Source organism: Orcinus orca, chromosome 5, assembly GCF_937001465.1.
Source record: "Orcinus orca chromosome 5, mOrcOrc1.1, whole genome shotgun sequence".
NCBI classification, from domain to species: Eukaryota; Metazoa; Chordata; class Mammalia; order Artiodactyla; family Delphinidae; genus Orcinus; species Orcinus orca.
This window is the reverse complement of record NC_064563.1, coordinates 78,154,523-78,179,794: the sequence shown is the minus strand read 5'-3', so window position 1 is coordinate 78,179,794 and position 25,272 is coordinate 78,154,523. Positions and strand designations below refer to the sequence as shown.

Genomic DNA, 25,272 nt, shown 5'->3' with positions numbered 1-25,272 from the left:
ACAATTTATAAATACAAATACATATTTATTACGTTTAACAAAATTACATTATATAATTTGTACAGTATATATTCTTATTTCTGATTCTATGATAAATGAAGATTGCTATAAAAATGAGAGGGTAAATTGATTTTCATGTCTAACAGAAAAGAAGTCCATATGTATTGTGATTAGAAAATTAAATTTCCCTTTAATTGCCCCTTAAGATTTTAAATTGATTTTATTTTTATTTATTTTTGGCTGTATTGGGTCTTTGTTGCTGCGCGCAGGCTTTCTCTAGTTGCGGCAAGCGGTGGCTACTCTTCGTTGTAGTGCGTGGGCTTTTCATTGCGGTGGCTTCTCTTGTTGCGGAGCATGGGCTCAGGCGTGCGTGCTTCAGTAGTTGTGGCTTGCGGGCTCTAGAGCGCAGGCTCAGCAGTTGTGGCGCACGGGCTTTGCTGCTCCGTGGCATGTGGGATCTTCCCGGACCAGGGCTCAAACCTGTGTCCCCTGCATTGGCTGGCGGATTCTTAACCACTGCGCCACCAGGGAAGCCCGGCCCTTACGATTTTAAAGTTATTATTATTATTATATGTGTAACCTGGGTTTATACAGCTTTTATAAAAGTTTATACAAAATTTTAATAGAACACTGGATTTGGAGTTGGGGACCTTTATGGTTTAATTGTGTGCTATGGGCAATTCATTTTGCTTTCTTGGTCTTAGTTTTCTCATTTGTAAATTGTGATAGAGTTTTTTTTTAATTTTATTTATTTTTTGGCTGTGTTGGATCTTCGTTGCTGTGAGTGGGCTTTCTCTAGTTGCAGCCAGCAGCAAGCAGGGGCTATTTTTTGTTGCAGTGCATGGGCTTCTCATTGCAGTGGCTTCTCTTGTGGAGCACAGGCTCTAGGCACACGGGCTTCAGTAGTGTGATGGAGTTTTAACTAAATGATCCCTTCTAATACTAACATTCTATGAGTTTTGAGGTACTTTTAAGACATTAATGGGTATTATAGGAATTAGTTTCCTTATTAACTTATGAAAAGCAAAGATATTGGAAACCCAAGAACTAAGCCTTTCAATGCTTTTAAAATGAGTCTAATTCTTAAATTAAACTAGTTAACAAATAGTACAAAAGAGACTAGTGTTTCCTTTCTATTGTCTCCTTCAGTAAGAATCAAAAATAAAGAGGGAAGATATTCAGTTAACAAGATAAAGTTTTATCAATGATATTTACTGTCAGGCTTTAAAAAAGGGTAATTTTCCATCATAGAAACTCAACAGAGAAGGAAAAACCCAAATTTATAAACAACATTCAGTAGTGGTCACCACTCCAGTAAACAAAAGAACAAAACTTTTGCAGTTTTATTCTGGTTTATGATCTTCACCCACAAAATTTTCTGACTTAACAGAGGCCCTACTTATGATTTTATAGAAGTATAAAGAGTAACAGTTTGTACTCTTATGTTGATTAATAGCAGCTTAAAAGCCCCTTTCTCAATGTTAGTTCTATAACTTTTAAAAATTGTGACCCTTAAAATAACTTTTTGTTTTTTTACTTTATAGTACTATAGTTGTTCTAACTCATAAATTTTTATAGTACAATTGCCCTATAGGGCATAGGATATATAATTAAAAACCTTAGTATGAATGTGAATGCTTTCTTTCTCCAAAAGCTTCACATTGTTGAGCCTTACAATAACGACCCTGGGATGAAAGTTTAGTTAGCATTATCCCTCTTTCACAACCATTTTTATAGCTAAAGATATTTCCAAAGAGTTTTTCATTCATTAGAATCATGGAATGGAATGATGAAAAATATACTAATGTACCAAGTTCTACCAGAAGTGGGAGTAATTGGTCCAAAGTTTGGAAAGAGCTCCCTTGCCCGGAATACTGTTTTTCTTATCTTTTCCCTTAGGATCTAATACCCTACTGTACAAGGAAGTGAATGGACCAGAATATTTAGCCAGTTCCTTTAAGTTCTCTTCTGAAAATTCATATTTATTTCTGGTAATCAGTACATCAAGCTGTTTAACACGTTTGCTTCCTTTTCCAGATGCCCAAGCACAAAGGTAGAGGAACAATGGTTAGGGTGATCAGAAAAAACAAGCTTTCCAGGCCTTACATTTCCCATTCCCTCCCTAGACAAACTCTAGAGTAATAACCATCCACGTACTTAACATTTTCCTTATGTACAGATAAGTTTCAGTTTAACTGTTGAAATTCTATGGCGTCTGTTCTCTTTGTAGTCAATCATATAAATTTTAATTTAAAGGAGTATTTTAAAATTTAATTCTTATTTAAGGCAGCATTTTGTTTTGTACTTGCCTACAAATGTTTTCCTCAGATCTGAATCTTTGCTTATGGTTGATATAAGGAAAAATGCTGTTGAGTCTGTGTTTATTAACTTTTATGGATAGTTTTTTCTTTTTTTTTTTTAACATTTCTGGTCTAATTGAAGTTTAGCTAAGGAAGACCTAGGCTTTTTTTTTTTTTTTGCAGTACGTGGGCCTCTCACTGTTGTGGCCTCTCCCGTTGTGGAGCACAGGCTCCGGACGCACAGGCTCAGCAGCCATGGCTCACGGGCCTAGCCACTCTGTGGCATGTGGGATCTTCCCGGACCGGGGCACGAACCCGTGTCCCCTGCATCAGCAGGCAGACTCTCAACCACTGTGCCACCAGGGAAGCCCAGACCTAGGCTTTTAAGTATCAATATACATATGAAACTCTTCTGTGCATAGGATCAGCACAAGAATTTAAGTAATCATATCAAATGCTGAACTTGCATAGTTCTGTGTACTGTTCTAAATACTTTCTTTGTTTCTTTGTTTCTTTTCTTTGTTTCTTTCTTTTTCTTTCTCCCTTTCTCTCTTATTTCTCTCCTCCCTCCCTCCCTCCCTTCCTTCCTTCCTTCCTTCCTTCCTCCCTCCCTTCCTTCCTTCCTTCCTTCCTTCCTTCCATCCTTCCATCCTCATAATAACTACTGGAGGGCAAGTACTATTATTATCCCTATTTATCAATGGGAAGATGGAGGCATAGAGATGTTAAATAGTTGCCTAAAGTCAATGTGGTTTATCTGTTTAAAGTAACAGATAGGGCCAGGATTTAAACAAGGAAGTCTGGTTTCAGAGTCCATATGCACAGCATAATTGCTGTGTTATATGGCTTCCCATTGGCTCAAGATTTTAGCCACAGATTAAATAGGAATCATCAATTGAAAGACATATCCTGTTCCTATGGTAGTGCTTACCCCTTAGTATTCAAGTTTGGGTTTGAAAATTCCCCACATGAACTTCGAAATCTGTATCACACCACTAAATATACTATCAACTCCTACTCTTTGGTATGATTCTCCTTTCATTCTTTATACAGTGGGCCCTCCATATCCGCGGGTTCCACATCTGCGGATTCAAGCAACCATGGATCGAAAATATTCAGAAAAAAATTCCAGAAAGTTCCAAAAAGCAAAACTTGAATTTGCTGTGTGCTGGCAGCTATTTACATAGTATTTACATTGTATTAGTTATTATAAGTAACCTAGAGATGATTTAAAGTACATGAGAGGATGTGCATAGGTTATAAACAAATACTATGCCATTTTATATAAGGGCCATCAGCATCTGTGGATTTTGGTCTCCTTGAGGAGCGGGGGGTATCTGTCCTCCACAGATACCAAGGGACAACTGTATTTAAAATTCATGTGTTCAGTGAACATTTGAGTCTTTACTGTACTGTAGACATTCTTCTAAACAATGGGATTATAAAGATGGCCACATTTATTTAATATCCAATCTTGTTCGAAAAAGAATTTGAGGTGCACCAAGATCTCTAAGACACTGTCCCTTCCCTCATAGAATTTACAATCTAATGGAGATATTTATACAAATAATTACAAATGGTAAATGTCTGCTAATAGAGATGTTTCACAGAGAACTTTACCTTTGGTCATAAAGTTTACCAGGTTGGGGAATGACAGAGTGGGAACGTATAAAGTCAGGAGGACACAAAACAGCAGAGCATGTAGTTTGATGTGGCTGAAGAAAAGGGTAATTTTCTGGTGGTAATATTATAAGAGGTTCAAAATGTAGGCAGAGGCCCTCATATAGCGTTGTTTCTTTATGTTTTAAAAATCTGTCTTAACGTGAAACATCATTTATTGCTTTTAGAAGAATAACAAAGAAATAAATTTAGAAGGAAAAAGCTTAGAAAAACTTTCACCGGTCTCAAAACCCTCAAAAATATCCAGTCCATTCGTACATAAAGAAGAGCCCAAGTTACCAGAAATCAGACAAGGAGGCCAGTTTAACAAAGTGCAAGATCTTATCTTCAAAGAACCTACAAGGCAGATCATAATGAATACAGAGACACTGAAGAAAATTCAGATTGATAGGTAAGGAACGAGAGCATATTTGGAAATGTGATAATGTATTTCTAGATGGCTGAAGAGTGGGTCAGGGGTGGCTCACTGCTCTCTTCTTTTATGGGTTGGTCATTGTATCCGAGTGACTGCAGATAATAGGATTAGCCAGACTACCTAGGGCAAGTGTGGTACAGTTGAAAGTATGGTGGCTGTGTGGTTGGGCAAGTTATTGAGCCTTTGTTTACAGTTTTTAAAAATGAGAATAATGGGGCTTCCCTGGTGGCGCAGTGGTTAGGAATCTGCCTGCCAGTGCAGGGGACCTGGGTTCGAGCCTGGTCTGGGAAGATCCCACATGCTGCGGAGCAACTAAGCCCGCAAACCACAACTACTGAGCCCGTGTGCCACAGCTACTGAAGCCCGTGCTCCAAGAGCCCGTGCTCCACAACAAGAGAAGCCACCGCCATGAGAAGCCTTCTGGTGAGGGCCTAAAGCAGGGGTCAGCAAGTTTTTCTGTAAGGGGACAAATAGTAAATATTTTTGGTTTTGCAGGACATAAACTCTCTGTTGAAACCACTCAACTCTGCTGTTATCCCATGAAAGCAGCCATAGATGATATGTAAACAAACGGGCAACGCTGTATTCCAATAAAACTTATTTTCAAAAATAGACTACAGGCTGGATTTGGCTAATGGCTCTGGGTAATTGCTACAAACCGTTATTTACCAAAAATTCTTACCGTAAGGTTATACCCTCTTTTAACTTAACAGGCTTCTTTGTCAGCAAGCCAGTTGACAGCAAAAAACTGAATAATGAGACAATGGAAATTGAGACTGCTTTTAAGAAACCCTCAGGATTAAAGCAGTTTAAAATTTGGCTACTTTGACAGTGTCTGTCTCTTACTAATGGATAAAGTACCACAGTAGCTACCAATTTGTGTCAAGCATTTGGCTGAACCTTCCTGCTAATCCTTACATTAATGTTGCAAAGTTGCTATCATTATTCTCATTTATTTATTTATTTAATAAATTTATTTATTTATTTATTTTTGGCTGTGTTGGGTCTTTGTTGCTGCACACCGTCTTTCTCTAGTTGTGGTGAGCAGGGGCTACTCTTTGTTGCAGTGCATGGGCTTCTCATTGCGGTGGCTTCTCCTTGTGGAGCACAGGCTCTAGGTACGCAGGCTTCAGTAGCTGTGGCACGTGGGCTCAGTAGTTGTGGCTCGTGGGCTCTAGAGCGCAGGCTCAGTAGTTGTGGCGCATGGGCTTAGTTGCTCTGCGGCATGTGGAATCTTCCCATACCAGGGCTCAAACCCGTGTCCCCTGCATTGGCAGGCAGATTCTTAACCACTGCACCACCAGGGAAGTCCCTGTTGTTTGTTTTTAAATGATGTGATGATCATATGGCTTTTTTCTCCTTTTGTCTTTATTAATGTGATGAATTCCATTAGTAGATTTTCTAATACTAAACTATTTTTGCATTCCAAGAATAATTCCATAACTTAGTTATGATGTTCCTTCTGGGTCTTAACTTGTGTGATTTCTGTAGCCCTTTGGGAATGTAGGGAAATATATCTTATTGATTCATCTTTTTTGTTTCTCCTTACAGGCAATTTTTCAGTGATGTAATTACAGAAACCATGCAGGAGTTGCAAGATTCAGGCACTTTCACCAATCTCCTGAAAGCTTTGGGCAAAGAGAGGGAAAACAAAATGCATTTCTATAATATCATTGCCAGGTCAGGGTAATTTTAGTTTTATTTGCTTTGCTGCATTTTAAAATTCTATAAAATTCTTACTGGAAGTCTTAGATTTCTAAAGCAAATCAAATTTTTGCTTTTGAATGAAGATAACTAGAAGTCAGAAATTTGGGTTTTATTCCTAGTTCTGCTGGTAACATAACTCAATTTCTGTGCTTCAGTTATCTGTGTCTACAATATATAAAGTACAATATATGTACTATAAATGGGTAGTGCATAATCTATGGTTTGTTTTGGCAATGACAATCTCAAGATTCTAGTTAAGTTCATGCTTTCTTTTTTTATAAATTTATTTATTTTAGTTATTTATTTTTGACTGCGTTGGGTCTTCACTGCTGCTCACGGGCTTTCTCTAGTTGCGTTGAGCAGGAGCTACTCTTCATTGCAGTGCACGGGCTTCTCATTGCAGTGGCTTCTCTTGTTCTAGCACACACAGTGAAGGAGTTCAGAGCCTAGAGCTGGGACCCTTACTTGCTTACATTGCCTGTACTTGGAGGTCGGTGAGGAACATTCTCATGTCCTCCACAGCAAGTTACCTCAGCATTCTACATGCATTTTCCTCATCTGTAAAATAGGGGTAATGATAAAGACTACCACATAACGTTATTGAGAAGTGCTCAGAATAGAAAGGAGTCTTCTTTTTCCTCTTCCGCTTCCTCTTCTTAGCCTTTTCTCAGCAGCAGCTATTTTAGATATAACACAGTCTTTTTTTAAAGTGTTACTGAAAGTTTGCTCCATGGACCAGCACCATTAGCATCACCTGGGAACTTGGTAGAGAAACAAATTCCAGGGCCCCCAACCCAGACCAAATGAATGAGAATCTCTGGGGTAGAGCCCAGGAATCTCTTTCTTAGCTTCTAGGCGAACCCTGTGCGCACTAAAGTTTGAGAAGCAGTACTCTAAACACAAATTATTCTTATTTCTCCTAGGGAGAAAAATGGAAGAAAAAAGATAAAATCTCTTCAAAAACAGCTGCTTAATGTCAAAAGAGAAAGGCAAGCTGAAGTACAGGTAAGAACTACCCGGGCAACACCAAAAGTTACTGAGCTAAAACAGCTAAACAGAAGTCATCTTTCTCAAGCAAAAAAAAAAAAAGAAGTTATGTGTAGGAAATTGTTGTTTCTCCTGGGGTGCCTAAACTATTAAAAATATAAAGACAGTAATTAGATGTTTGGCCTGGAATGTACAATTATGTCCAGAATCAACCTCTGGGAGACCCTAACCCTCTGGAGCTCTAAGCCTGTTCTTACCCCTCCCAACCGATCCAACCACATGACCCACTCCTTCCCTCCAGGAGACCATGTCTCAGGCAGTCTCTTGTATGCCAAGATCCCAGATGGGAGACTATAGTCCTAGGTAGGACATTAAGCACATTACATACCTCCTTACACCTGATGGTTAGGGTTAATAATGTCATTTGCATTATATTTCAAGTACAGAGTGGATTTATTGAGCTTCTGTGGTCATTAGGGCCTAACCTTATGTCTAATCTCTATAAGAAAATGCATCCTGAGTTTTAAGCAAGTGACTTGCAAAACACTGATTGGGCTACAACCTAGACAGTTAGCAATTAGTACCATTAGGATGACTAACACTATTAGCAGTTTAGAAAGTTACAAAGTATGGCCTAATATCAGCTTTTCACTGCCTAGCTAATTGGACAAGTTTATGCTTCCGATCAGGGAATCTTCATCATTCTCTACATAGAAGTTAGAATAATATTTGAAAAATATATTCGGAAGAATTGTCTAAAAAAGGTCACTAGCCTTTCTTCTGAGATACTATCTTTAGGTCTTCTGACCTAAAGGTCCGTTTATTTGTTCTATTATGTCTCATTTTCTATTATCAATTTTAAACTACCTTTGGTATTGATTTTCACTTCATTATCCTACATTTATAGCCTACATTTTTAGAAAGCCATTTCTTTTTTAATTTTTATTTATTTATTTTTGGCTGCATCGGGTCTTAGTTGCAGCACGAGGGATCTTTGTTGCAGTGCATGGGCTTCTCTCTAATTGTGGTATGTGGGTTTTCTCTTTCTAGTTGTGGGGTGAGGGCTCCAGAGTGCGTGGGCTCTGTAGTTTGCAGCACGTGGGCTCTCTAGTTGTGGCACGCAGGCTCAGTAGTTCTGGCGCACGGGCTTAGTTGCCCTGCGGCATGTGACAACCCGCGTCCTCTGCTTTGGAAGGTGGATTCTTTACCACTGGACCACCGGGGAAGTCCCCTGAAAACCATTTCTGCGCCACCCTCCCCCACAAAGGCTTCATTAAAACTGGTGTGCACTTAGGTTTTCTCTCTAATGAATAGACTTTTTCAGAGGTTTCCTGGCCTTTTTTCCCTCAAAAGTTCTACCATTATTTAAAACTTCCTCTTTTATTTCTTAACTATTAAAAAAGAAGATATTTGTATCAATGTCCTTTTAAGGCTCCAAACCAAATAGTATCAAAAGAGACCTCAGCGTTGGCACTCTGCCAATCAACTCCCCTTTGCTACTATCACAGCCACTGTTTTTCTCTTTCTTTAAACATTTTAAATTATATTGTTGGGGACTTCCCTGGTCGTCCAGTGGTTAAGACTTCCCCTGTGAATGCAGGGGCTGCAGGTTTGATCCCTGTGGCAGAGCTAGGATCCCACATGCCTCACAGCCAAAAAAACCATGAAACAGAAGCAATATTGTAACAAATTCAATAAAGACTTTAAAAAATCAATATATTGTTGACAGTATAATTTTCCAGACAACAGGTAGTACTAGGTTGTGAAACTTACCTTCTTGGATTACAGTCTCAGCTGTTACATTCAGACACAGTAAAACTAAAGTAGACTATCACTCAGCTATTTTGATCATCAGAAAAGGAGTAGATAAACCAGAACTAGAAGATGCAAGGCAAACCTTGAATAAAAACCAGCTATCAAGTGCTTCCCTGGTGGCGCAGTGGTTGAGAGTCCGCCTGCCGATGCAGGGGACACGGGTTTGTGCCCCGGTCCGGGGAGATCCCACATGCCGCGGAGCAGCTGGGCCCGTGAGCCATGGCCGCTGAGCCTGCACATCTGGAGCCTGTGCTCCGCAACGGGGGAGGCCACAACAGTGAGAGGCCCGCATACTGCCAAAAAAAAAGCTATCAAGATGAAATCAAGTTAAATCCCTAGAGTTACTAAAAAACCAGTGGTCAAGTCAAGGTTGGAAAACAAGAAGACAGTTAGGAAGTACATGGATATTAGAGACCTGTGGGTCAGAAAATGATGACAGTAATTAGGATGGCAGGTTTGAGTGTGTGAAAGTATGTCTGGAGATCACTGGAATGTGAGGGAGCAATTGCCTTACGAAGCTTCCTACTGGGTCCCCAGGCAAAACGACAAAGTCACGAAGGAAAAAAATCAGGTTGCTGTTAGACTTCTGAACATCGGTACACGAAGCCAGATAAGTGGAGCAGTGTTTTCATGAAACTAAAGGGGAAAAAAGAGAGACCCAAGGTCAATATATAAAAATTAATATATCTTTTCCATATATCAGCAGCAGACTTAGAAAAAGAGATTGAAATATATATATTTACAATATCATCAAAAATATCAAATATCTAGCAATGAATCCAGTGGCAACAACAAAACGTGCAGGACTTCTTTGCAGAAAACTATAAAACAGTACTGAAAAATTAAATAATATTTAAATAATTGGAGGGATATACTATGTTTATGTTTATGGATTGGAAGACTCCATATTAAAGAGATGTAGATTCTTCCAAAATTGATTGATACATTGAATTCAATCCCAATCAGAATCTTGATTGGATTTAATTTAATTACTTATTTACTCATTTTTGTGAGACTTGACAAACTGATTCTAAAATTTATATTGAAATGCCAAGGACCAAAAATAGTCAAGACACCATTAAAGAGAACTTGCGGGACTTCCCTGGTGGCGCAGCAGCTAAGAGTCTGCCTGCTGGTGCGGGGGACGCTGGTTCAACCCCTGGGCCGGGAGGATCCCACATGCCGCGGAGCAACTGGGCCCATGCGCCACAACTACTGAGCCTGCGCTCTAGAGCCCACATAACACAACTACTGAAGCCCGCACGCCTAGAGCCCGTGCTCTGCAACAAGAGAAGCCACCGCAATGAGAAGCCCGCGCACCACAACCAAGAGTAGCCCCCGCTTGCCGCAACTAGAGAAAGCCTGCGCGCAGCAATGAAGACCCAACGCAACTTAAAAATAATAATAATAAAAAATAAATAAGTAAAAGAAAAAAGAAGTTATTATATTATGTAACTATTTAAAAGGTTATATAACATTTGTCTTCAATTACCCTGTGCCAAGTCAAAGGCATCTAGTTTTAACGCTATTGCCATGGGCCTCTGATTACTCTGGTTCTTCTCTGTACAGCTGTTCTGCACAAACTTACGGCCTTCCATGTTGACAGTGTGGAAACAGAGGAAGATATAAAATGCTTACAGGCTATGATTGTAAAACCGTGATTAAGTCATACTAATAAGTGAACCCAGGTGTCATGCCGTTTCTTCATCTTCCAATATGCAACAAAGATCCAGCATAGAAATACTGAGTTATAGGCCAAGGATCTTCAGTTGTATGAATTCCTTTTAAGATTCTCACTAAGAGGAGATCTGCCTTCACCATAACCCATTATCATAACCCTGGTTGTCCATGGTGTCTAGAGCTTTCTCCATGACCAATCATGGACTGATGCAGCATATTTGTGGGTTTTCAAAGCAGACCAAACTTGACTTCCAAATCCCCAAACTGCCTTCAGATCTAGACTTCTGGACTTGTTATTTGAATTCAGAGAAGCTTTAGTAATGGAAAGAAGCTGTCAGCCAATTAGAGTTAATAACGCTCCAATGGCTGCCACAATATTGTGAGCAGAAGTCTTTTTTTTCCCCCAGCCACAGCGTGGGGCTTGTGGGATCTTAGTTCCTCGACCAGGGATCATTGAACCCAGGCCCATGGCAGTTAAAGCACTGAGTCCTAACCACTGGACAGCCAGGGAATTCCCCCAGAGGCTTTTAATGATAGTGTCTGTTTTCATAATTGAACACAAAGTAGGGAGGAGAGTACTTGGTTCCTGAAATTTTGGGGAGCTGGAGAAGATGGAACTTGTCTTATACCTCAGGCTGCCTCTTTGGTTGGATGGAAAAAGGAAAATAGAAATGTGGTCTATTAAAGTGATAAAAGCCACGGGAAAAAAATAGAGTTCTGTATTAAATTAACATTTATATTTGCCTGTCCGTCTGTAACTAAGAATACTGGCTGATTCTATGAGAGTCTATGAATAAACTGAGTCAAATAGTCTCCCGTTCTAAAATGCAGATGAAGCATGATCAAGTCAGAACTTCTAAAGTTTCAGGCTCCAATTCCACCCACTGCTTTCATTTCCATTTGAACTATTACCTTTCCAATCACACCAATTTCCTCTTTTCTTTCCTTTTGTACTAAAATTTTCGCACACTTCACTGTCTTGGATAATCTCTTCTGAGTAAACTTCTTAAATGTGATAACTATATACTCCAATAAAGATGTTAAAAAAATGTGATGCCTAAAACTGTACACACTATTATAGATGTCTAACCACAACAGAGGATAGGGGAGAATTTTTTCCCTGTTATATAAACAGCATACAGTGCCACAAATTGCGGTAATATAAACAAAGAGGAAGCACTCCAAATGCTTTTCACAATATTGTATGGCAATATTCTTTCATGATTGTGAAGATTCTGATGACAAACCATTAGAAGAAGCACAGTGAAAGGAAGACTCTGAGAAATCTAAAGAATACAAGGGAAGGGAGGCACCTTTTTACAGTGCTGCTATTACAACCACCAGTGGTGGGGCCCTAACCTCAGGTTCTCATGTTAGAAGCTGGGTAAGCCTCTAATGAAAGTGTTGGAAGACAAGTTAGGTCTTCACAATTCTCAACTTACAAGATTCTTCTGACCAAAATCAGGACTTGACTTTCATCTTTGCTTCTTCTTGGAGTCAGTCCAGAGTTCTAATAGTCAACAGGGTTTTGAATTCTAATGTCTCTTATGTATCATATACCAGCTTTGAGTTGTCTGCAAATTTAACAAGCATGTTTTCTATATCTGTATTTAATTCTTTAATCCATTTTGGAGCCTAGAGTTCATCATCATCATGTCAACCTATTCTCTTTGGTACTCTTTCTGGCCCCCCAAAAGGAAATTAGTCATTAAAGAATGCAAAAAGCTGAGGGGATGAGTGAAGAAAAGAGCGAGGTAACATGTGAAAATTAGTAATAGTGTGGCCAGAGAAAAAATAAAGTATGGCTTGGAGTGTGGAGCAGTTCAGGGATGTTTTAAGATATCATGCAAAGCTTCCAAGATAGCACAGAGCTTTCCAAAGTGCAGTCAGTGACCATGGATGGCAATGGGGTTGCTGAGTGAAGAACAAAAGGATGAGAAATCGGTAGGACTGTAGTTGATGTCGGGCTACCCAATCTAGACATTCGTGTGAACCCAGGTGTAAGAAACAAATTTTCATGATTAACTCCTGCTAAGGAAGAGGTACAAAATGCTCTTCATCCAGCCGTAGAATACAGATGGTCACTATGAGGGTCAAAGGCAAGAGTTTGTACTCAAAATAACTGAGCACCATTAAGAAGATCCCTCTCAATATTGCCGTTAAGATTTTAGGGTTCTAGGACATCCAGCTTGTGGCTTTTGACTCCTTTTATAACCGGTCAAAATGAGTAGGGGTGGGTTCATATCCTTCATGGTTACGGCATCTAACCTCAATAATCATGGCAAAGCTGAGGACTCTTCTTTAACAGCCGACCTTCTCCTTGAAGGCTCAGGCTTCTAGCTTACATAAGATGTATCTCTATATGTCTATATGTCTACCTACCTCTACTTCCAGTTTTCCAGCACTCAAAATTTAAGGGAAATGAGAATCCCTAGGCCCAGTGGGGAAATAACTCCTTCTTGGAATCCTATTCTGAGAACATCTCCCCAGTGCTATATACCTCCGTGGCAGCTCCAGCATTGGAAATGTTTATTATACATGCTGGAGTCAATAGGATGAGGTAAGGGCAAACTGCTTTAAGAAACTCTAGATCAGCATAAAATCAGGCATTATTGCTGCCTCAGGACTTTGGCATACATTTTTCCTTTTTCTTAGAATTCCCCTCGACCCCACTTATTTTTTTTTTTTAATTTATTTTTGGCTGTGTTGGGTCTTCATTGCTGCACGCGAGCTTTCTCTAGTTGCGGCGAGCGGGGGCTACTCTTTTTTTTTTTTTTTCCCCATAAGAATTGCCATTTATTCCCGAAGTTGCCAAAATCATCACCAAGGATTCACCGAGGGGTGCATGAGGGGACAAGGAGGCTCAAACACTGATTGAGGGGCCAGTCAGGAGTTGGGAGGGAGATGGGTGGGGAGACCACCCCGTTGTCCCTCCCCCTTCTAATGCCGTGGGCAGGGATCCCCCTCCGGCCGCATCCCTCCCCATCCCCAGGTCCAGTTTCTCTCCGGGGAGGGAGGCAGGGTTTCTCTCCGGGGAGGAAGTTTCTCTCCGGGGAGGGAGGCAGGGATGGTGGGGAGAGGGTGTAGTGTGAGTGGGCCCCAGGAGGGGAGAGGACGCTGGGGTGGGGGCAGGGGTCCCCCGCTTCACATGCACTCACAACACTGGTCGCCCAGGGAGCAGGAATGGGGGAAGCCCCCTCCGGCCCTGGATTTTAGGAGGAAGGGTTTAGTGTTGGGGGCCAGAGATCCCTGGGGCATCATGGGGGGGCAGGCCAGGGCCCCTGCCAAGGGGAGAGATGTACGTCGGCAGCGCTCCAGTGACCGAGGGCACAGGGCTGAGTCGGAGCTGGTTCAGGGTGAGTGTCGCCAGGGGCGCAGGCTGGAAGGGGTTGGTGATGGAGGGGCTGGTGGCCGGGCCTCCGCTCGGCAGGAAGGGGTTGGAGGCCTTGGCTCCTGGCGGCGTGGGGCCTGGCCGGCTCACCAGCGAGTCCAGGTCCACCAGGGCGGCACTGGGCCCCAGGAACGACTCAGGGATCTTCCGCGTGGGCGGCGTGGGCGTCGGGGCGGCTGCAGGCGGGGGGGCTCCCCACAGCCTCGGCCAGAGAGCCCCCGACCCCGCTCATGTCAAAGGCACCGGGACTGCGAGCGGGTACCTCTCCGGCGAGCAGCTCCAGCTCCCCTCCTCCTGGCCCACGGTCTCCCTCTCGCTCTCCTCTATGGCCATCTGCAGCCGCAGGTCGTCCCCACGGGGGATCCGCTCCTCCTTTTCGTGCTCCTCACGGCTCAAACTAAGGGCCAGCTGGACGTCATGCTCAGGGCCGCAGGACGGGGGCTGGTGGGCCTCCTCCTTGCTCATGGCCAGGGCCAGCTGGAGCTGCAGCTCCTCCTCCCTGCTGCTCTGCGGCCAGGCCTGCTCTGCCTCGGGCGGGGGCCCAGAGCCCACGGCTGCGGAGGAGGCCGTGGTGGTCTGCGCCAGCTTCTCCTTGGTCTTGAGCGCGTGGGCACGCTCCTCCCGCAGCAAGTCCTCGTGGCGCAGCAGGGCCACCAGCTGCTTGGCCTTCTCGCGCACGTTCACACCCTGGTCCTTGCCGTCGCGGTCCACGTACTGGAAGTCCTTCAGCGTCTGCACGGCATACATGTTCTCCTTGCACTGCTCTGACACGCACTCCGAGCCCGTCTTGATGAGGTACTCCATCAGCGTCATGGCCTTGTAGACGTGCAGCCAGTTCTTGCCGTGGTCGTTGAGCCGCTTCCAGATCATGCTCATGATCTCCGAGAAGGCGACGACATTGTAGGTGAGGTCGGCAATCTCAGACATGAGAGAGCTGGACGGGCCCCAGGGGTCGTTGCTCGTGGCCTCCCGAACCTTGATCTCAGCCTCCGAGTAGTTGTGGACGATGTTCTTCATCTGGCGCCGCAGTGAGGAGGTCGACATGGTGGCTGGCGGTGGGGAGGGGGGCTGGCCCCCCGGGGCGTGCAGAGACGGGGTGGCGGGAGGAGGGAGGCCACGGCAGGGACTGGCAGGTCACCGCATCTCCGGAGCAGCCCGGTTGCAGAGCGTCTACAACCTTTCCAGCACGCTAGCCACAGGCAGAGACCTACGGAGATCTCCTACAACCTGAGTCCCCGTGGAGGTGGCTGGCCCCTGCCTTGAACACAGGAGAGCACGCACTTGGAGACAGATGTGAACAGCTGAAAAGAGATGGCATGGGTGCCAAGACAGACCCAGCCAGACACACTAAGACGGAGAGCTGATCTGACAACTAACAGTAGGAGACTGAAAGGAAAGGGAAAGAGAGAGAAGAAGAAAAAGAGGCACAGAGAGAGCTGGGCAGACAAAGACAAGAGAAACAGATAAACATGGGAAGAGAGTGAGGCAGGCGGGCAACGAGAAAAGACGGCGACCCTGAAACGAAAAGAGGCAGTAACCTGGGACAGGGAAATAAGAGACAAGAAAAATGGAGAAGAACACGAAATCTGGGTTTGAGATTCAGTTTGCTCAACTCTGAAATGAAGGAAAAGATTCCACCCGGCAGAACTGTTGATTAAATACAATGGATACATAAAGTTCTTGGCACTGCGCCCCGTGGGTAGTAGTTCAATAACGTTGGCTACTATTATTGTCAGAGAAAAAACAGAACTATTTCTAAAAGGGTGGCCGTCAGAAAATGTGCTATCTTAACACCGTGTGTTTATATTAACGGGCATTAGAAGATATATTCAACCTTCACAGCAAAACTAAAACTTCACAGATACTGCTTAAAACAAGACTACATTTTTCAAAATTGCTTAGCCCAAAGAGAATTACTAGATCGGATAAAAGACAAATCATACGGCAAAATTCTCCAAGGGGTAGTCAGATATCAAACGATATCAAAGGTCATCTGTGTGGAACAAAAAAATCTACAAATAATAATGGAAACCAGAGCTCCCAGCAGTTAACTACACACTTACTACGCGCCAGGGTTGGGCACTTAAAAGCATCACCTCTGTTATTAGGCAAAGCTGCCCTATTACGCAGGAAACATAAACACACTAATTTTAAAGACTAGGAAACTAAGGTTTGGTGATAAATCACCTGACAAATCTTACAGGCTCGCAAAAAGTGGGCCTCTGATTCCAGAGCTGGGTTCTTCACCAAAACTAACTCAAGAACCTGGGGTAAGGGGCAGACCCTAGACCAAGCGACAGACCCGCGGAGAGGGACTCGGGCTTGGAGGACACGGGTACCAGGACAAAAATGAGATGGGAAGACGGCAGGGAGAGATGCACAGAGACTAGAGACACCTGGCGAACGGAGACACCAACATTAATCCTGACGCTCTGACGCCGAAACGTGACAGAAAGGCAGAACGAGACTGGGACAGACACACGGTGACAAATGCTTTGCAAAAACGCCGAAAGAGACACGGACACGAGCAGAAGGTAGGCCCGCGGGAGGCAGCGGCGCTGACACGCAGACGCGGGAGAGACGGAGAGCCGGGGGCGGCCCAGGCCGGCCGGGAGCAGACACACAAAGGCCGCGGAGACGCCCGAGCGCGCCCGCCTGCCGCGCCCCTGCCAGCGCTCACCTCGGTCCCCTCACGCCGCGCTCCAGGGGGTCATGGCGGGCAACCCCCTGCCCCCGCTCGGCCTCCGTGCCGCGCGCCGAGCCGCGAGCGGCGGACGCGGGGCTGCCCTCGGGCGCACGCGCGAACGCACTGAGGGCCACAGGCCGACGGCCCTGACGCCCCGGCGCCCGGGAGGGGCGCGGAGAGCAGGGCGGGGGCGGGGGCTACTGTTCATTGCGGTGTGTGGGCTTCTCATTGTGGTGGCCTCTTTTGTTGCGGAGTACAGGCTCTAGGTGCGTGGGCTTCAGTAGTTGTGGCACACGGGCTCAGTAGTTGTGGCTCACGTGCTCAGTAGTTGTGGCACACGGGCTTAGTTGTTCCGCAGCATGTGGGATCTTCCTCGTCCAGGGCTCGAACCCGTGTCCCCTGCATTGTCAGGCAGATTCTTATCCACTGCACCACCAGGGAAGCACAACCCACTTTTCTTACCCTTCAGGTGTCAGAGTAAACATTCCTTTCTCAGAGAATCCTTTCTTGGACTATCCAATCTAACATAGGTCTCTCTTGTTATTTTCTCTCATAACCTTTTCTTTCATAGCATATTGCACATTTTAAAAAGTTTAAAACTAAAAGTTTCCTTTTAGTTACATCTTTCCCACTAGATTGTAAGCTCTATGAGGGCAAGGACCATGTCTATTTAGGCCTTTACTATTTACCTAGAGTCTAGTCCAATGCCTGATACATAATAAATATTTTAAAAATGAATACCAAGGCCATTAAATTGCCAAGCACTTATTATCAAAAAGGCCTGATATTACAAGTGTTGGCAAGGATGTGGAGAAAAGGGAACCCTCGTGTACTGTTGGTGGGAAAGTAAATTGGTGCAGTCACTATGGAAAACAGTATGGAGATTCCTCAAAGAATTAAGAATAAAACTACCATATCATTCATTTATTCCACTTCTGGGTATTTATCCAAAGAACATGAAAACACTAATTCAGAAAGATATATGTACCCCTATGTTCATTGCAGCATTGTCCACAATAGCCAAGATAAGAAAACAACCTAAGTGCCCACTGACAGACGAATGGATAAAGAAGATATGGTGTATATATATATACACAGTATATATACAATGGAATATTACTCAGCCATAAAAGGATGAAGTCTTGCTATTTGTGACAACATGGATGGACACTGAGATTATCATGCTAAGTGAAATAAGTCAGACAGAGAAAGATAAATAACATATAATTTCACTCATGTGGAATCTAAAACAAACAAACAAAACAAAAATACATGAACAAACCAAACAAAAACAAACATGTAGAACAGAGTAGTGGTTACCAGAAGGGGAAAGGATTAGGGGTGGGAAATGGGTAAAGGGGGTCAACTGTATGGTGACAGATGGAAACTAAACTTTTGGTGGTGAGCACATTGTAATGTATACAGAAGTTGAAATATAATGTACACATGAAACTTACATAATATTATAAACCAATGTTAACTCAATTAAAGAAAGAAAAGAAATTGCCAAGCACTTTGGAACCTGTGAAGAGTTTTCACACATATTGTCAATTAATCCTTATAATTACTTGCTAAGATATTGCAGGCAGGGTAGATATTAATGTTTCTATTTTAAAGAAGGTAAGACTTAGAGAGTTTAACTGACGCGGCCAAATTCCCACAGCTGGTGGGACTTAGGTGGGAAGTTAGGTCTTTTGATCATTTAGTTCAGTGCTCTTTCCACCAAAATGAGATAGTGATGGGAAATTTGTGTGGATACAGAGTACCCAGATAGTGTGCCTAGGAAAGAATCTCACAGTCCTGATGCTGAGAACTACTTATCTTTCATTTTCATTTATACCATCCATGATTATTGGGTAAATTTCCCATAGTGTGATAGCAGAAAAATAGATCCAGTTCCTTGTTGAAATATAAGAACAAAAGGTAGGTTCTCTGTCTAGCTGTGACCGGCTGAGGCTGCACAGCAGCATAGGGCCGGTAGCCTTGCCCGGCTACTGCAGCGCAAGGGTGTCAATTGGTCCCGCCCAGAACACTTCAGTTCTGCCCTGCAAAGATATATTTAATAACTGATTGGTGTGCCCCTTTAATACAAGAAAATGGAAATTGAACAGCCAGAGGAAACCTTTCCCAACACCAAAACCAATGGTGAATTAGGTAAACGCCCCGCTGAAGATATGGAAGACGAACAAGCTTTTAAAAGATCTAGAAACAGGGCTTCCCTGGTGGCGCAGTGGTTGAGAGTCCGCCTGCCGATGCAGGGGACACGGGTTCGTGCCCCAGTCCGGGAAGATCCCACATGCCGCGGAGCGACTGGGCCCGTGAGCCATGGCCGCTGGGCCTGCGCATCCGGAGCCTGTGCTCCGCAACGGGAGAGGCCACAACAGTGAGAGGCCCGCGTACTGCAAAAAAAAAAAAAACAAAAAACCCCCCCCCCCAAAAAAAAAAAAGATCTAGAAACACTGATGTGATGGTTGAATTACGCCTTCTGCTTCAGAACAAGAATGCTGGGGCAGTGATTGGAAAAGGAGGCAAGAATATTAAGGCTCTCCGTACAGACTACAATGAGTGTTTCAGTCCCAGACAGCAGTGGCCCCGAGTGCATATTGAGTAACAGTGCTGGTACTGAAACAATTGGAGAAATTCTGAAGAAAATCATCTTGGAAGAGGGCCTGCAGTTGCCATCACCCACTGCAACCAGCCAGCTCCCGCTCCAATCTGATGCTGTGGAATGCTTAAATTACCAACACTATAAAGGAAGCGACTTTGACTGCGAGTTGAGACTGTTGATTCATCAGAGTCTGGCTGGAGGAATTATTGGGGTCAAAGGTGCTAAAATCAGAGAACTTGGAGAGAACACTCAGAAACAATCAAGCTTTTCCAGGAACGTCGTCCTCAATCCACTGACAGAGTCGTTCTTATTGGAGGAAAACCTGATAGGGTTGTAGAGTGCATAAAGATCATCCTTGATCTTATATCAGAGTCTCCCATCAAAGGACATGCTCAGCCTTATGATCCCAATTTTTACGATGAAACCTATGATTATGGTGGTTTTACAATGATATTTGATGACCGCCGTGGACGTCCCGTGGGATTTCCCATGCCGGGAAGAGGTGGTTTGGACAGAATGCCCCCTGGTCGGGGTGGGTGTCCCATGCCTCCATCCAGAAGGGATTATGATGATATGAGCCCTCGTCAAGGACCTCCTCCACCTCCTCCTGGACGAGGGGGCCCGGGTGGTGGCAGAGCTCGGAATCTTCCTCTTCCTCCACCACCACCACCTAGAGGAGGAGAGCTAATGGCCTATGACAGAAGAGGGAGACCTGGAGACTGTTATGATGGTTTGGTTAGTTTCAGTGCTGATGAAATCTGGGACTCTGCAGTAGATACATGGAGCCCGTCAGAGTGGCAGATGGCTTATGAACCACAGGGTGGCTCTGGATATGATTATTCCTATGCAGGGGGTCGTGGCTCATACGGTGATCTTGGTGGACCTATTATTACTACACAAGTAACTATTCCCAAAGATCTGGCTGGATCTATTATTGGCAAAGGTGGTCAGCAGATTAAACAAATCCATCATGAGTCAGGAACTTCGATCAAAATTGATGAGCCTTTAGAAGGGTCCGAAGATCGGATTATTACCATTACAGGAACACAGGCCCAGATACAGAATGCTCAGTATTTGCTGCAGAACAGTGTGAAGCAGTATTCTGGAAAGTTTTTCTAAGTCTAGTGAAGAACTGAAGGGGTCCTGCATCTTTTTTTTTTTTTTATCTGCTACTGTTTAAAAAGCCAACATTCCTCTGCTTCATAGGTGTTCTGCATTTGAGGTGTAGTGAAATCTTTGCTGTTCACCAGATGAAATGTTTTAGTTCCTTACAAACAGGCTTGGGGGTTGGGGGAGGGTGTGCAAAAACGAACATTGAAATTTTGAAACAGCAGCAGAGTGAGTGACTTTTTTTTTTTGCGGTACGCAGGCCCCTCACTGTTGTGGCCGCTCGCGTTGCGGAGCACAGGCTCCGGAGGCGCAGGCTCAGCTGCCATAGCTCACAGGCCTAGCCGCTCCGCGGCATGTGGGATCTTCCCGGACCGGGGCACGAACCCGCGTCCCCTGCATCGGCAGGCGGACTCTCAACCACTGCGCCACCAGGGAAGCTCGGTGGTCATTTTTTTTTAAGATGGTCATTTTTTAAATGGCTGAATTCCCCCAACCTGCCCCCAAACTAAACACTAAGTTTAATTTTCACTCCTCTTTTGGATATAAATAAATGCATCTCTTCTTGGACTTAGGCAAATATCTTGACACATTCAGTTCTGGTGATTTCTTAAGTGATTTGAAAGTCCATTGCTTGGGAGGAAATTCCACCACACATTCATGCTTCTAATAAGCTGGAGATTTTTCTTTGTTTTTGCAAATGCTTGCCCCTACTTTGCAACGATTTTCTGTTTGTAGTTGTGAAGAACCAAGGTGGGAAGCAATACAACAGATGGAGTAGTTGGTATAAGTATATACCAGAAGCCTAATGGTGGCAAGTTTTATTAATCAGAATAATACTTGGTTATATAAGTGACTGATGCTAAATAAATTCTGATTATTTTTTATTAGATAATTTCTCACTTATAGACTTAAACTGTCAGCTTGGTAGTGTCTATTAGTTAAACTTTGTAAAAAATATATATATATATTCTTGTTTTTCCATTGTATGCAAATTGAAAGAAAAAATGTACCATTTCTCTGTTGTATGTTGGATTATGTAGGAAATGTTTGTGAACAATTCAAAAAAAGATGAGAAAAGTTCCTGTGGATGTTTTGTGTAGTATCTTGGCATTTGTATTGATAGTTAAAAGTTCACTTCCAAATAAAACTCCCATAATGCTAGATTTGATGTGTGCCCAATTTGAACAAGGGTTGATTGACACCTGTAAAATTTGTTAAAACGTTCCTCTTGTAAGGAAATACAAAATCTTAAATTATATATATAAAAAAAAGAACAAAAGGTAAGCTTAAGCCACTGACTGAGCTGAATGGAGGTAGAATGTATTTTAATTTAGAAACTTGGTCTTACCTTTACAGAGTCGGCATGAATATATTGCTCACCTTAAGAACAAGTTGCAAGAGATGAAGGCAAAAACCAACATGGAGAATCGCTATATGAAGAGAAACACTGAGCTGCAGATTTCCCAGACCCAGAAAAAATGTAGCAAAACAGAGGAGCTCTTGCTGGAAGAGATTGAGGTAATCACTGTTAATTAGAAATGAATCAGGTAGCTGGCAGTCAAGCTGTCGCTCCTGATTTGCCTCAGCTGACAAAGGAGGAGAGCGAGGGAGACTTTCCCAATCTTTGCTCTCTCTCTCCAGCAACCCTAACATTTGAGGTTAAAAACAAAAAAGGAATGAGGACTTGCTTTTTTGCAGGCAGAGATTCTGATGGGCTGTAGCTTACATCTCCTGGCTTTTTGTGATGACTTTGAAAATTGGTTGTACTTTCTTCTCTTGGTCACTTTATCCTTACTCTATAAAACCACTTGCCATTTCTCCTGGTAATTATAGGGAGAGGGCAAAACAAGATGTTCAGTAACTGCAGGTTTTTGCTGCTACTTTTCTCACTCAACCAGTATCTTTCATCCCTCCATTAAGAAATACAAAATCTAGAGGGCTGAACTTCATGCAAACCTACATTTACAGAAATGAGAAGTCACAGTGAAAAATGTCAGGAGAAAGAAACAAGGGTAGACCCTCATTAGAGGAGGAAGACTAAATGGCTAAAAGAACAAGTGGTCGGCGAGAAGGAGCAAACATCAGTAGAGCGTATCACCTGTGTGCAGGAGGCGACTCCTTTCTCTGACTCACTTGAAAGCTTACTTCCCAAGTGTGGCTTAAGACTATGACAACAAACTTTTTTCTTGCACTCTGGAATTTCCTTCTGTAGGCCTGAGAAGCTTGTGCCCTTGAAGCATTGTTTCTCTCCTTAAATGGACACCAGTTTCCAGGCCACAGGATTATGGCCCTTTTGCTCTGGGCAGCTGCCTGTGTCTAGCACAGTGCCAGACATGGCTCAGCCATGTTGTGAACACAAATTGAGTTGAAGGGAATGGAATTGCTGCTCTGGAGCAATATCTCGGAATCTTAGGATCCCAGCTGGTAGAGAAGACCTGTACTACTGTCACAGCTACACCCCTGATCTTGAGAACTCACTTCCAGCCCCATTGGGAAGAATTCCTGACATTGCTTTGTTGTCCTCACAGAAACTAAGGCTGAAAACTGAAGAAGAGAACCGGATTCATGCAGAGATTGAAATATTCCTTAGAAAGGAGCAGCAGGTGGGTCCCAAAAACTTTCTTATCCTCTGACATGTTTGTGTCCTGCTTATAAAATACCAAGGACAGCAAAAAAAATTTAAGGAACGAAAAATCAACCATGATTCTACCAGCGTAATAAATGAGCTGTATAGCCCACTTTTCTTTAAAAGTTATCCATCTGGATAAATATTTTATAAAGCTGTAATTTGAGTACAGGTAAAATTTTGTCTTCTACCTTTATCATTTGGCACTATATAAGAAATTTTTCTTGTTCCTATATTGCTTCATAGTCATAATTTAAAACTAAAATTTCCTGATTTCTTAAAATTATAAAAATAGCATATTCTTAGTTGAGGGAAGATTTTTTTAAAAATTGCCAATTGGGGACTTCCCTGGTGGCGCAGTGGTTAAGAGACCGCCTGCTAATGCAGGGGACACGGGTTCAAACCCTGGTCTGGGAAGATCCTACGTGCCATGGAGCAACTAAGCCCATGCACCACAACTACTGAACCCACATGCCACAACTACTGAAGCCCGCACGCCTAGAGCCCATGCTCCGCAACAAGAGAAGCCACTGAAATGAGAAGCCTGTGCACTGCAATGAAGAGTAGCCCCCACTCACCACAACTAGAGAAAGCCTGCATGTAGCAATGAAGACCCAACACAGCCAAAAATAAATTAATTAATTTTTTAAAATTTGCCAGTTGGTTTTTTACTCATTTTTCCATTTTATTGCAGTCTCTTCATAAAATAATTTTAAGTGGTTTTATAATGTTCCATTGAATGGTTATTCCATAATTTGTTACTCTTTTGTTTTGGATATTTAGATTATTTACAAAGTTTCATTATTATAAATAATTCAGTAATGAAAGCTTTGTCCAAATAACTGTTTTATTCATTGCGATTACTTACTAAAAGTAAATCTCAAGCATGAGATTATTAATTCAGAGAGTCTGTTATTTTGTGACTTTTGATAAATAATGCTAGTACTTTCTGTTTTACACTGACATCAGCAATTTATGCAAGCACTAATTTCAAGGTATCCTCAATAGAACTAGCTGTTTTCGATTTTTTTTTTTTTTTTTTTTTACTTGCAGGATCTGGCTTTAATGAATTTGAACACAAGGCACAGTTTTCCAGGTGTATGTAAATATATGTCCATTTTAAAATTGCTTTTTGCTTCTTCCATCTCTAATTCTTTTGGACAGGAATGAAAGAATGTTTAAATTCTTTCTTATTCAAGCAAGAACTTCTTTAGCCTAATAGTCTTTTGTTGCCTCCTAGATCTTGGTGAGTTTTCTGTGGTTAAATGATGCTTTTAATTTCTGTATCAACACAAACTGTCTTTGTTGGTTTCTCCAAAATAGTATTTTCTTCCTCTAGGGTGTCATTACAGTCCCTTTTGGCTTTTGTTTCTTCCTCAGGGAATAAATGTGGGTGCTCCGTGCATCCCCTACATACAAAATGCTGGATCCGGGATTCTAATCCTTGGCATTTAGGCCAATCCATTAGGGGCGTATAAATGCGCATTTCACTCCTTCTACAAAGGCACTGGTCTGCTTTATGACAGAGGGCTTAACATTCCTCAATTCTATCACTCCATCCATCTTTGGTCCTGTCCCACAGGGTACTGCAATGTTTTAGATATTTTTAAAAGTCTACTAATTTAATGAATTGTCTTATTTTGCATTTTTGCTTACTAATAGAATTGACCATTTTTCCATGTATTTATTTACTTATTTCATTTCTTCTTGTCTGAATTATATATGACTGAATGGTTTTAATTAGTATTTTCAATACTAATAACAAACCAAGCTGAATGGAACCTTTCAAAATATCCCTGTTGGATGAATAAGGAAAAAATTTCCAGCTTACTCATGATATAGCCTGCCTTTGAGAAACTGGATGAATTTTCAGCAAATAATTCTAAATCTGTGGTTAAAGAAAATAATTTCTAGATGCTATCTCACAGGCCTTTACTGAAAAATACATCAGTAGGCTATTAGAACCTGTACTCCTGTAATTTCAGGATTATGTATCATGTTACCTGTTTCAGATGTTAGAAGTATAGCAGGTATTTGATGACGATCAGATGAGTGGGTGGATAAATGGATGTTGGATGCATGAAGTTAGTGTTCCTCACATCTTCAGCCTAATAACACAAGTGATACACAAATACTTTTTAATGAAAAATTGGAAACAGTACAGAAATACATAGATTTTCAAAAAGCGAAAGCTTTCTTAATCACTTCCTTTTCCAAAGAGTTCTTCCATATTCTTTTCCTTTCATGTACATATTTGTGTATGTACC

General features: G+C 42.6%; 2 protein-coding genes and 1 pseudogene across 3 annotated transcripts in view; 2 read left to right on the top strand and 1 right to left on the bottom strand.

Annotated features, from left to right (window-relative positions):
• IQCG (IQ motif containing G) overlaps positions 1-25,272 on the top strand; it is a 41,859-nt gene that overhangs the window by 4,451 nt on the left and 12,136 nt on the right. The window contains exons 4-9 of one of the 2 annotated variants that reach the window (XM_033403844.2): positions 4,148-4,371; positions 5,947-6,075; positions 7,026-7,107; positions 21,736-21,897; positions 22,908-22,982; positions 24,059-24,103. In XM_033403844.2, the coding sequence (XP_033259735.1) occupies positions 4,148-4,371; positions 5,947-6,075; positions 7,026-7,107; positions 21,736-21,897; positions 22,908-22,982; positions 24,059-24,103 (717 nt within the window). The remainder of the gene's footprint in view (positions 1-4,147; positions 4,372-5,946; positions 6,076-7,025; positions 7,108-21,735; positions 21,898-22,907; positions 22,983-24,058; positions 24,104-25,272) is intronic. The other variant, XM_033403845.2, reaches the window with a different exon arrangement.
• LOC117196215 (epsin-1-like) lies at positions 14,044-15,137 on the bottom strand. The gene has a single exon (XM_033403848.2). The coding sequence runs from the start codon at positions 15,017-15,019 to the stop codon at positions 14,204-14,206; it is 816 nt and encodes a 271-aa protein (XP_033259739.1). The 5' UTR covers positions 15,020-15,137; the 3' UTR covers positions 14,044-14,203.
• LOC101277776 (heterogeneous nuclear ribonucleoprotein K-like) lies at positions 19,105-20,569 on the top strand (annotated as a pseudogene).